Source organism: Pezoporus wallicus, unplaced genomic scaffold, assembly GCF_028554395.1.
Source record: "Pezoporus wallicus isolate ANWC-B61680 ecotype Strahan unplaced genomic scaffold, APGP_CSIRO_Pwel_v1 contig_7961, whole genome shotgun sequence".
Taxonomy (NCBI): domain Eukaryota; kingdom Metazoa; phylum Chordata; class Aves; order Psittaciformes; family Psittacidae; genus Pezoporus; species Pezoporus wallicus.
Genome location: NW_026635130.1, coordinates 1 through 12,158, shown reverse-complemented (window position 1 = coordinate 12,158; position 12,158 = coordinate 1). Strand labels below are relative to the sequence as shown.

At 58.6% G+C, this 12,158-nt stretch overlaps 2 protein-coding genes across 2 annotated transcripts; both read right to left on the bottom strand.

The window, feature by feature from the left end:
- Window positions 1-939: 939 nt before the first annotated feature.
- LOC130596127 (hepatic lectin-like) lies at window positions 940-4,151 on the bottom strand. The gene is made up of 6 exons (XM_057403425.1): window positions 4,084-4,151; window positions 3,379-3,486; window positions 2,874-2,948; window positions 2,422-2,573; window positions 1,930-2,042; window positions 940-1,258 (listed from the first exon to the last, which is right to left on the bottom strand). Exons 1-6 carry the CDS (start codon window positions 4,124-4,126, stop codon window positions 1,123-1,125), a joined length of 627 nt encoding a protein of 208 aa, XP_057259408.1. The 5' UTR covers window positions 4,127-4,151; the 3' UTR covers window positions 940-1,122.
- A 1,997-nt stretch (window positions 4,152-6,148) lies between these two features.
- Window positions 6,149-12,088, bottom strand: FBXL12 (F-box and leucine rich repeat protein 12). Its single transcript, XM_057403499.1, is given in 6 exon segments — window positions 6,149-6,348; window positions 6,351-6,434; window positions 6,437-6,698; window positions 6,701-6,856; window positions 11,650-11,722; window positions 12,003-12,088. Coding segments are annotated over 6 exon segments (861 nt in total).
- Between the last annotated feature and the right edge of the window lie 70 nt (window positions 12,089-12,158).

Sequence of the window (12,158 nt, the reverse complement as noted above, 5' to 3'; positions counted from 1 at the left end):
GATACCGACGGGTCCCCCCGAAAGGGGGGAGATGGGGTGGGGGGCTGCGCTCCGCCGCTCACCGCGGGGTTGCCGGGCTCTGTCGCGACAGCGGTGTCGCCAATAGGGCAAGCGGACGCGCGCCCTCCCGCCGTCGGGGCCGCCGTGGACCCGTTCGGCTCCCGGTGGGGACGGTCCCAGAGGGGCGGGGGGGGGGGGGGGAGCGGAACCGGTCCGCGTCCTCCCCGCGGCTCCTCCAACGAATCCAGCGCCGGCATCGTCCGGGGACCAAGCGGGAACCGGGACCGAGCGGCGGACCGGGACCGGAGCCGGGTCCGATCGCACCTCGCCCTGGGCACCTTGCGCTCTGCACACTCACTTGTGCACGGTACAGAGCCCACGGAGGAGCTCGAGGTGTCCCCGTCCGGCCCCGTCCGAGCCCCCCAAGTGGTGCTGTGGGGTCTCGGGGGGGAAGCAAAGCCCGCTTCCAGCTCCAGCCCCGTGTGTCCCGGGGTCCCTGGGGCTCCACTTGGATCCTCTGTGCAGTGGCCGGGACTCGAGCCGGGCGGAGGTGGGGGGTACAGGGTAGTTCTTGGGGGTGCAGAGCTGCCCTGAGCACCAAACCCCTTCAGGAGCAGGAAGGGTCACGGCAGAGGCACCAAATCCTCATGGATGGAGCTCAGCTCTGCTCCATCCACGCCTCCCCTTCCCGGTGGTACCATGGGAGATGCTCCTGGGATGCCCGGTGGGCAGCAAATCCCATATCCATCTAATCCTAAATCACGGAATGGTTTGGGTTGGGAAGGACCTTAAGATCTTCCAGTTCCAAACCCCGCCACTGGAGCATTGCACCCCATTTATCCCCAGCCTGCTCCTGGCATCTCCTCTGACCTGCAGTGTTGCTCCATGCCTCCCGCTCCCCTCCCACAGCCCTTCATGCCTAGAAACAGAGAAGCTTCGTTAACCAGAGCAACGATTGTCCTTTATTAGGCTGAGCTCCCCATGGAGAGCCCAGATTCCTATGGATATCGCTTCGGACCATACAAACCCATCCCTGCTCTTCCTCGGGACAGAGCAGAGAGCATAAGTTAAGAGGAGGAAGGAACGTTCGTGGCGCCAGAGCATCTCCATGAGCGGCTTTGCTCACTGGGGCACAGGCTTCTCGCAGATGTAGTAGCACTCGTAGGTGCAGTAGACATCGTTCCACTTCCCCGACACCCAGAGGTGGGCACAATCCTCATTGTTGCCGCTGTTATTGGGCTCTCCCTCCTTCCAAAACCTGGGCAGAGAAGGATCTGGTTGAGTGCGGGCAGATATGGGCTAAATCTGGCTGATTTCACATGGTTTAGGCGCTCATTTCTGCCTCTCTTGCTGTGCTAGAGCAGGGCAGGGTGAAGCAGGAGCCATAGGAACCCCACTGGGGTGCTGGGCATAGGAACCCCATCAGGGTGATGGGCATAGGAACCCCCATCGGGGTGATGGGCATAGGAACTCCATTGTGGTGATGGGTATAGGAACCCTATTGGGGTGATGGGCATAGGAACCCCATCGGGGTGCTGGGCATAGGAACCCCATCGGGGTGATGGGCATAGGAACGCAATTGGGGTGCTGGGCATAGGAACCCCCTTGTGGTGCTGGGCATAGGAACCCCATCGGGGTGATGGGCATAGGAACGCAATTGGGGTGCTGGGCATAGGAACCCCATCGGGGTGCTGGGCATAGGAACCCCATCGGGGTGATGGGCATAGGAATGCAATTGGGGTGCTGGGCATAGGAACCCCATAGTGGTGATGGGCATGGGAACCCCATTGGGGTGATGGGCATAGGAACCCCATCGGGGTGCTGGGCATAGGAACCCCATTGTGGTGATGGGCATAGGAACCCCATTGTGGTGCTGGGCATAGGAACCCCATCGGGGTGCTGGGCACAGGCACCCAGGGCAGCACTCACGTGAAGGTGGTTTTGTAGTCGGTCCCGTCCACCCATTCCCATTCCCCTTCCGAGTTCTCATCCGTGAGCCCGATCCAGAAACGCTCATTCCTTGTCCTGAACATGACAAAATTCTGCAGCGGGGAGAGGGATCAGGAGGGAAAAGCGCCAGGAAAGGGCTCCTCCAGCCCGCACCCGGGGGAATTCTATGGAAGAAGTCTATGGAAGGGCTCAGAGAGGAGCTGGGGAGCTTCAGCTCTGCCCTTGGCTGTGGATTTAGGGGGTATCTGCCCCGTGTACAGGATGCACAGGATGGGTGCCGCTGCTGGGTCTGAGCATCCCCAGCGCACCCAAGCGGAGCCCCGGCTGCAGGCAGCGCAGGCTCTGCCTGCTCTCTGCTGGCTGCTGTAGGCGATGGCAGGGTCCAGGAGGGACACGGAAGGGGGCAGGATCCAGGAGGGACACGGAAGGGGGCAGGATCCCGGCCATTCCCGCTTGGAGCCGGCTCTTTACCTGCTTGGCGTAGCTGTCAACGACAGCGAGCTGCGAGCGCATCTCCTCGCACTGAGCCTTCGCTTTGTGCCAGCTCGTCCTGGTGAGGGAGAAGTAGTAGCATTTCCCACCAAAGTATTCCCATTCCCTGGATCCGGGTCCGCAGGGAAACACTGGGGGAAAGAAGGATGTGGAGGGAGAAGTCAGAGGGATGGGGGGGGGGGGGGGTGGTCGGTCCCAACCCGGAGCTTGTTGGAGGCTGGATCGGCACAAAGGTGGCCGCCAGCATCCCAAAAGGCTTCAGTGACCTGGGAAAACCGGTTCCCTATGGGATAAGGAAGCGGTCGTGGCTGGCAAAGCAGCAAAGGCAGAGGGGGGCGATGCCCTGCAGCCCCTCAGGGAAGCGATGCGCCCCAGGGGCGCTCTGGGGAGGGAAAGCTGATGGGATGGGGCGGGGGGGAAGCGGGACTTACAGAGGAAATCCCTGCCCGAAACGGTGTGGTTCTGCGGCGGGGGCAGCTCCTGGAGCTTCGAAGAAATGGCTGAAACTATGGGGAGAGAAGGATTGATGCTGGGTCAGGGCTCGGGTTGCGGCCAAGGAAGCACCTCACCCCCTCACAGCTAAAGGCGTGCTTCACCTTCCATAGAGCCCCAGGCTGGAAAGCATCCCACTGGATCGAATTGGGATGAAGGGATCTTAAAGCTCACCCAGTTCCAACCCCCTGCCATAGGTAGGGACACCTTCCACTAGAGCAGGGTGCTCCAAGGCCCATCCAACGTGGCCTTAAGCCCTATCCAAGCCCTTCCAGCAGCCTATAGGGCTTGTAGCTTGGATGAGCCATGGTGCCATGGACATCAATGGTCACTACACAGGAGCTCCGTCCTCTGGGATTAGGACCTTTAGGAAGCACCCCCTTAGACCTCGTGTATCCCTGGGTTCTATGTGCCCAATCCATCAGTTCCGAGGCGTTCCAGTACCTCTGGAGAGCGACACAGCGAAGAGGGTGAAGATGAGGAGGAAGGAGAGGGCCAGCAGCAAATAGACGGTGACGAAGGACTTCAGCTTCTGCCTGAAGAAGTTTCTGTCTTTAAAACAAAAGCATCGGGATGGCAAAGTATTCCCTTGGGATCAGCGGGACGGCTCCTCCGGCCCGTTTAGAGAAGGGTTAATAAATAACCTGCAGTGGTCAATGATCTGCTACAGAAGGCAAAGGGATGATCTTGAGCCATGGGGTTGGGGCTGGAATGTGGTCTGAAAGCCTCCTGGTGCCTCCTAACCCCCTTCTTAGCAGGGAAATTGCTCCCCGAGTGACCATCCATGGTCTGGAATGTCTCTGCTGGCTGGAGCTGGCATCTGATGCCCGTATCGGAGGGGTTGAATGTGGGAAACGGGCTCCCACATTCCAGGCTTGGGAGCTCCATTTGGGAAAGGTGCAGGACATGGAACCCTCTCCGGTGTTGCTGGTTGGGCTCCACCAAGAGCCCTTCATGTGTGTGATGTCCCTTTCTCTCCTCTTCCATCTGAGCCTTTGCAAGGGGTGGGTTCCCATCCCAATCCATCCCACAAGGTGCCCAAGAGGAGGAGGAAAGAGGCCTTAGACCTTCCTCTTCCTCCTAAGCCATGTTGGTGATGGAAGCCCATGTTCCCTCCTCCTCCTCCTCCTCTTTGAGGCTGAAGCTTACCTTGAAAGACCTTCAGGTCCTCATGAAGATGCTCCTCCTCCATCCTGGTAAGCTCTGGTGGGGAGGAGGTGGGGCGGGGAGGGGGGGGATGAAGCTTAGGATGGAGGAAGCAGAAGCTCCTCAATCAGGCTCTTGCAGTGGAGAACCTGCAGCAGCTCCTGGTGCTGAGCCCCAGGGTTATAATTTAACCAGGCTCTGTCCCATGGGCTTGTCCTCTCCCAGGAGCACCTTGGATTGTGGCCACTTCCAATGGAAGCGATGGGGACACGGGGACGGCTTGCTTGGAGCAGGGTCACTCTGCCCTCGGATAACCCAGCTTTAGGGGCTCCCTAAGGTCTCTTTCCATGTTGGTGGCCCTGGTGGGGTGCTGGGGGGGCTGTTCGTGGCCTGGATTCACTGAGGCTCTCTGCAAGTCTTCCCATAGACTCATAGGATGGGTGGGAAGGGATCCCAAAGCTCATCCAGCTCCAACCCCTGGCACCTTCCACTGGAGCAGGGTGCTCCAAGCCCCATCCGATCCAGCCTTGAACAGGGATGGCTCATCCCAAACTTCTCCCTTCAACCCATCCCCATGTCCCACCACCCTCATGGGGAAGAACATCCCAAGACCCCATCTCCACCTCCCCTCTGGCAGCTTAAAGCCATTCCCCCTTGTCCCGTTCCTTCACCCCTTGTCCTCGATTCCCAACATTTGCCCCCGGTCACCCCGGATTCCCAGCTCCCCTCCCGCTTCCCAACCTGAAAGGGCCACTTTGTGCCTTGGAAACCGGGAATTGCTGGGCTGTGCCGTTGTGTTCAGCGATGACGTGCTGGGAGATGATGGAAAACTGGCGAGTTGGGATTGCTGGATATTAAATCCCGTTGCCGGGAGCATCCCGCTGCAAGCATTGAGGGAGCGCTTCGGCTCCAACTATGCCTTGACTTGGCTTTATCCCGGGATTCATTCTCCCTTTGCTGTTTTCCCTCCTCGCTGCTCCCAGTTTTAATAACAGGAATCACTCCACTGGGAACCCCCAGGCCTGGGAGAAACATGGAGCGGGGGTTACTGAGCAAGATAAACAGGGAACGGGTGTTACTAAGCCAACAGCCTTGGGATGCGTTCCAAAGCAGAGCTGGGGGCATGTTCCCGTTGTTTGCTTGCCCCACAGCTCCAGAGGTTGGGAATGGGAGCAGGAAAGAAGCCAGGGCACAAAGACCTGCAGTTGGCAAGGGGCAGGGTGAGGGTTTCATCATGGTGGGGGGGTCACTGCCGTCGGGGCTGTGTGGAACCCAATGGCTCATTGCTGAAGCGGAGTGGAGGACAGGATGAACCCAGCCCAGGAAACATCAGTCGGAAGCAGTTTGATTTAATAAACACAAGGAATCATCCAAAGCCCTCCCTGGTTGATGGGATAACCTCGGAATGGGAACGTCGCAGCGTTCCATGGCAGCGGACACCGCAGGGAGGGCGATGACAACAGAAGGCGAGGGGGAAATGTGGCTGTCGGTGATGCCCAAGAGCACTGAGCAAACAGGACCTCAGGACCACGTACCCAGGAAGCCCCCATGCGTAAAGGCTTCCCAAGGAGTAACCTGAAGAGCGGAATTCCAAGGGAAGTCCAAGCAAGGACATCCTGGATTGGGAAGCACTCCTTGCCCAGGCTTCTCCAAGCAGAAGCGTGTGGCTGGGGTATCCACCTCTTCCCCAGCAGAGGCTGGAGTGTGCATGTGGGCTGCTTGAGCAATCGGAGCTGGATGTTGACTGGAAGTTTGGGATCTGGGCTCCTGGATCTCTTTTATTCCAGTGGCTCTTCCAGTTCTGCGTTCCTTGAGCTGCTGCCTGGTGCTCGGTGGGGAGGGAAGAGGAGCAGAGGGAACCTCAGCTCGTCTCCGGTCACCTCCTCAGCGGCGTTCCCAAGAGATGGCTGCTGCCTGGCTTCCCTATTCCCCTGCTCCATAGAAAACAGAGTTGGGGTGGTGGTGGGGATCCCAGCAAACCCAACTTCCTACCAAGCCCCTTTATGGGATGCACTCGCTATCGTGTGCCCACTCTGGCCCTAAACCAGGCTTGGCAGCCCCGGCTGCTTCAGGCTGGGGGTTGAGGCGAATGGGAGCAGCTGCAACGGGATAAATTCAGCCGGATTTGACCCAGGACTCCCGTTGTGATGCGAGCGCCGACGACCCGGAGCTCCCTGAGCCGGGGCAGCGCTCGACCCAAGGCAACCGCAGCCCCGGCAGACACCTTCACCCCCAGCTCAAGGCAAAGCATCTCCAGGTGCTGCAGGCAGCAGCAACGACCTCGAGCTCCCGCGGCCGCTTCAAGTGGTACCCAAGGGAGCCCGCGGCGGCATCGCCGGCGCCGCAGCCCCGCAGGGAGCAGCGCGCTGCAGAGCGGGCTCCGTCAGGCGATAGGAGCCCCGCAGGCTCAGCATCTCCCGGCGGTGCCGGGAGGAGGCAGCCACCAAGGCCGGGACGTGGTGGACCAGGAGGTGGCGAAGAGACCGCGGGGAGGAGGCGGGCGGGTGGAACCGGGCAGCGGGGGTCTCGCAGCGCCGCAGCTCCAGCGCCGCCGGGGAAGCGGGGATGCTCTCGTAGGGGACCCGGCGCACGTCGGTCTCGGCCAGGCTCAGGCCGTTGGAGCCGGGGGGCAGCGCTGGCCCAGGGCCGCCAGCAGAGCCGGGGACAGGAGGGGAGGCCGGGAGGGGGAGAGGAGGGAGCCCCGGGCCCGCAGCGTGCACAGCCCCGCGGGGAGGTGCCGGAGAAGGAGCTGCCACAGGACCCTGGAGCTGGGGTGCTGGGGTGGGGAACAACAGGACAGGGGCTGGGCTCAGAGAGTGGGGAATGGGGGACCCATGTCTGCAATGGGGTCATCCCCCCCCAGTCAGCTCCTGTCTGCAATGGGGTCATCCCCCCCTCAACCCCCTGCCTGCAATGGGGTGATCCCCTCCATCAGCTCCTGTCTGCAATGGGGTGATCCCCCCATCAGCTCCTGTCTGCAATGGGGTCATTCCCCCCCCATCAGCTCCTGTCTGCAATGGGGTGATCCCCCCCCATCAGCTCCTGTCTGCAATGGGGTGATCCCCCCCCATCAGCTCCTGTCTGCAATGGGGTCCTCCCCCCCATCAGCTCCTGTCTGCAATGGGGTCATCCCCCCCCATCAGCTCCTGTCTGCAATGGGGTGATCCCCCCCCATCAGCTCCTGTCTGCAATGGGGTCATTCCCCCCCCATCAGCTCCTGTCTGCAATGGGGTCCTCCCCCCCATCAGCTCCTGTCTGCAATGGGGTGATCCCCTCCATCAGCTCCTGTCTGCAATGGGGTCCTCCCCTCCATCAGCTCCTGTCTGCAATGGGGTGATCCCCCCCATCAGCTCCTGTCTGCAATGGGGTCATCCCCCCTCAACCCCCTGCCTGCAATGGGGTGATCCCCCCCTCAATCCCCTGCCTGCAATGGGGTGATCCCCCCCTCAATCCCCTGCCTGCAATGGGATGACCCCCCCCATTTCAGCCCCTGCCTGCAATGGGGTGATACCCCCCTTCATCCCCTGCCCACAGTGGGGTGATCCCCCCCCTCAACTCCCTGCCTGCAATGGGGTGATCCCCCCCTCAATCCCCTGCCTGCAATGGGGTGATCTCCTGCCTGCAATGGGGTGATCCCCACCTCAATCCCCTGCCTGCAATGGGGTGATCCCCCCCTCAATCCCCTGCCTGCAATGGGGTGATCCCCCCCTCAATCCCCTGCCTGCAATGGGGTGATCTCCTGCCTGCAATGGGGTGATCCCCCCGTCAATCCCCTGCCTGCAATGGGGTGATCCCCCCCTCAATCCCCTGCCTGCAATGGGGTGATCCCCCCCTCAATCCCCTGCCTGCAATGGGGTGATCTCCTGCCTGCAATGGGGTGATCCCCACCTCAATCCCCTGCCTGCAATGGGGTGATCCCCCCCTCAATCCCCTGCCTGCAATGGGGTGATCTCCTGCCTGCAATGGGGGGATCCCCACCTCGATCCCCTGCCTGCAATGGGGTGATCCCCCCTTCAATCCCCTGCCTGCAATGGGGTGATCCCCCCCTCAATCCCCTGCCTGCAATGGGGTGATCCCCCCCTCAACCCCCTGCCTGCAATGGGGTGATCCCCCCCTCAACTCCCTGCCTGCAATGGGGTGATCCCCCCCTCAATCCCCTGCCTGCAGTGGGGTGATCTCCTGCCTGCAATGGGGTGATCCCCCCTTCAATCCCCTGCCTGCAATGGGGTGATCCCCCCTTCAATCCCCTGCCTGCAATGGGGTGATCCCGTCTCAGCCCTGTTGCCTTCACAAGCCGTGGTGACCTGGTTCAGGAACGGCACGGTGACCAACCCCAGGCCGCTCGGGCCATCAGCTCACAGCCACCAATGTGGTGGATGGCAAATGCCATTTATTGGTATGTAAAACAGCATTATATACCCTGGGTTTGTGACGTCACTTCCGTCTGCCTACATCACAAACCAAATGCTATTGGCTATCAAGAGAGGGGCCCCATCTTTCCCTATAGCGCGACATCTTCCGGCCGCCAGACCCTACCTACCTACATTTCCCCTCTCCCCATGCATCACTAAATTGGCTAAATATAACAACATTTAAAATGCATGTATCGTAATCTTGGATAACATGCTAAATGTATCTTAATCTGTGTTTTACAACATTTCTTAAAACACACACCATATACTTGAATAAAAAATATAAGGCACCTTAAGCAAGAGATAACGAAGATGTAACAGAGAATAACAGGGTATAACTGGAGATGGGTAAAAATTCTAATCAAGAGCACTCTTAAAGCAATTGCTGGCGTTCTATCAGCTTTTGACAAACGACACCAGCTTATTCAATATACAGGGTCCAAACATCAACGCTATCACGATTGTTATAACTGGCCCTATCAGGGTAGATATTAGGGTGGCAAGCCACGGGGAATGGTTAAACCATGATGCAAACCAATTTTGTTGCGCCTCTCGTTCCCGTTTTTCTAGGCCTTCTCGTAGTTTGGCCATAGCATCCCTCACTATTCCAGTGTGGTCGGCATATAGACAACATTCTTCCCTCAGTGCGACGCATCCTCCTACGCTAGGTCTAACCCGCTTCGATTTTGTAGCACTACCTCAGATAGTGATCTAAGTGAACTTTCTAATGCACTGATTGCTCAACTCTAGCCAGGTCCTCGTCCACTGCCATTCTCAGGGCACTAAGTGCTTTATTTTGTTGCACTAAGGATGCTACTCCTGTACCTATTCCCGCACGTCCTACGCTCATTAGAGTGGCTATTGTCGGTGCTGTAAAGGGTTCCCGTTTTGACAGATGGTGTTCCGGGGTCATTTGTGAATCATAGACAAAATTTTCAGCATGGTAGAAGATTTTAGGGACTACAGTTACTTGGACACAATATTCTGAGGAGTCATTAAATTTGTCTAACGACAAACAAGGTGTAACTCCCGTAACGGAACAAACCCACTTGGCATTGCTGGCCGGTATCAGCCACCGTGCAGGGGTTTTAGCTTGTGTCACATTAGCACACAGTTGTTTTTTATGTTTTGGGATTTTACCCACCACATGTGCTAATGTAATCCCTTGTTTGTCTGTGTTCCAAACACACTGGGCTGGATTCGTACCATTTGCTCGTCTGGGGGTGTCGCTTACTCCTATAGCCTCGTAAAAGGGGGGGTTTATCCTGTAGCACAACCAACAATGCTCTGTGAGATTTGGGTGAGTTTTGTTCAGTAGTTGATAGCTAGCTTGCATCATTTTCCAAAGAGAATTTTGATCGGAAATTTTGGTGGTGTGTGCAATAACTTCAGTACTACTTCCAATACTATGTGGTAATGGTGTAGGTGTCGTTGGGTTGGGCATCGTTGGGACAGGTACTTCTGGGTGAAGAACCGGATTAGATCCTACGGGTTTAGGATCTCGTGGGATTGGTTCCTTCTTTATTAAAATGAGGCCCCCTGTATCGGTTCCTGATTCCTTATATCGCACCCCCCAAGTTTTCCCTATTATCCACCCATGGTCGAAAGGGTTCGTTACATTAATCATAAGATGCTGACAGCTCCCCAGGTCGATTCTCCCACGGGGAGCTAATACTATTCCTTCATTCCAACTTTGTTCCGGAGGGGTACATCCATAAGGCCCCCATTGTACCCTTAAAAACCTGTCTGGAGTTTCAGGGACCCAATTTGAGGCTATTGTCTCGCATCCCCAGTAGGCACAATAATATTCCCCGGGGTAATTGCAATATCCTTTTCCTGGATTCGAGCTCGGGCAGAAATAATACCCTATATGATCTAAACACGGGTCTCTAGGCACTAGTTGACAGAGGCTAGCAGTAAAGGTGGGTCCTCCTGTTGTGACTAGGCTTTGGATAACTTTTTGGTCTTCCCACCTAGACAAGGTCCACTTAAAAGGCTGATGGGGGTGGTACTCTGATACTGCTTGTCCTATAGCGACGAGCTGTAAAACGAGGATCACAAAAAGACATCGTAGCCTCCGTGTATGGGGGTTATGTGGCCGTTGTGCGGAGTCTGTCGGTGCAGAACTAGGTGTGGGCAGGATGTCTGTTGACTTGTCATCTTCTCTTGTTACCGGGGCGTACGGGTTACGAGGACGTCCGATAATCCGATTCTGTGGATAAAACCTCACAGTTTTGTTAGTTCTGTTTCTGGAGGTCTGGTTTGAGGGACTTAAGCGGACACCACTGAACTTTTCCATCTTTTTTAACCGTGGCACAGCCCCTGTCTGCAATGGGGTGATTCCCCCCTCAATCCCCTGCCTGCAATGGGGTGATCCCCCCCTCAATCCTCTGCCTGCAATGGGGTGATCCCCCCCCTCAATCCCCTGCCTGCAATGGGGTGATCCCCCACTCAATCCCCTGCCTGCAATGGGGTGATCCCCCTCTCAATCCCCTGCCTGCAATGGAGTGATTCCCCCTGCCTGCAATGGGGTGATTCCCCCTCAATCCCCTGCCTGCAATGGGGTGATTCCCCCCTCAATCCCCTGCCTGCAATGGGGTGATCCCCCCCTCAATCCCCTGCCTGCAATGGGATGATTCCCCCCTCAATCCCCTGCCTGCAATGGGGTGATCCCCCTCTCAATCCCCTGCCTGCAATGGGATGATTCCCCCCTCAATCCCCTGCCTGCAATGGGGTGATCCCCCCAATCCCCTCAATCCCCTGCCTGCAATGGGGTGATCCCCCCTCAATCCCCTGCCTGCAATGGGGTGATCCCCCCATCAATCCCCTGCCTGCAATGGGGTGATCCCCCCTCAATCCCCTGCCTGCAATGGGGTGATCCCCCCTCAATCCCCTGCCTGCAATGGGGTGATCCCCCTCTCAATCCCCTGCCTGCAATGGGGTGATTCCCCCCTCAATCCCCTGCCCGCAATGGGGTGATCCCCCCCTCAATCCCCTGCCTGCAATGGGGTGATTCCCCCCTCAATCCCCTGCCTGCAATGGGGTGATCCCCCCTTCAATCCCCTGCCTGCAATGGGGTGATCTCCCCCTCAATCCCCTGCCTGCAATGGGGTGATCCCCCTGTCAATCCCCTGCCCACACTGGGGTGCTCCCGTACCCGGCGCTGGCTCAGATCCACGTGTCTCCACACCATTCGGTCCAATGCGAGCTGCCGCCACCGCCGGCAGACCCTGCGGGGAAGCGATCAGGGCCGGGCCCGAAAGCAGCCGGTACCGGTCCAAGGGGTGGGTCCTACCCAGCCGCTCTCAGCCGGTCCCGGTACAAGGGGGGGCCCTACCCGGCCGCTCTCAGCCGGTACCGGTCCAAGGGGTGGGTCCTACCCGGCCGCTCTCAGCCGGTCCCGGTACAAGGGGGGGCCCTACCCGGCCGCTCTCTGCCGGTCCCGGTACAAGGCGGGGGGCCCTACCCGGCCGCTCTCAGCCGGTCCCGGTACAACGGGGGGGGCCCTACCCGGCCGCTCTCAGCCGGTCCCACGGCGGCAGCAGCACCGAATGGGGCAGCACCGAGCCCTCCCCTGCTGCCGCCGCCGCCGCCATCTTGCCCGGTCCCCCAACACTTCCTCTTCCGGTTTGCTCCCCGGCTAACTTCCGCTTCCGGCGCTGTGGC

What these genes read in the sequence shown, in the direction of transcription:
- LOC130596127 (XM_057403425.1), bottom strand. Translation starts at nt 4,126, where the DNA reads ATGGAGGAGGAGCATCTTCATGAGGACCTGAAGGTCTTTCAAG. An exon ending in CGCTGTGTCGCTCTCCAGAG is followed by an intron (nt 2,949 to 3,378) that starts GTACTGGAACGC and finishes CTCTCCCCATAG; the next exon opens with TTTCAGCCATTTCTTCGAAG. An exon ending in GACTACAAAACCACCTTCAC is followed by an intron (nt 1,259 to 1,929) that starts GTGAGTGCTGCC and finishes TTCTCTGCCCAG; the next exon opens with GTTTTGGAAGGAGGGAGAGC.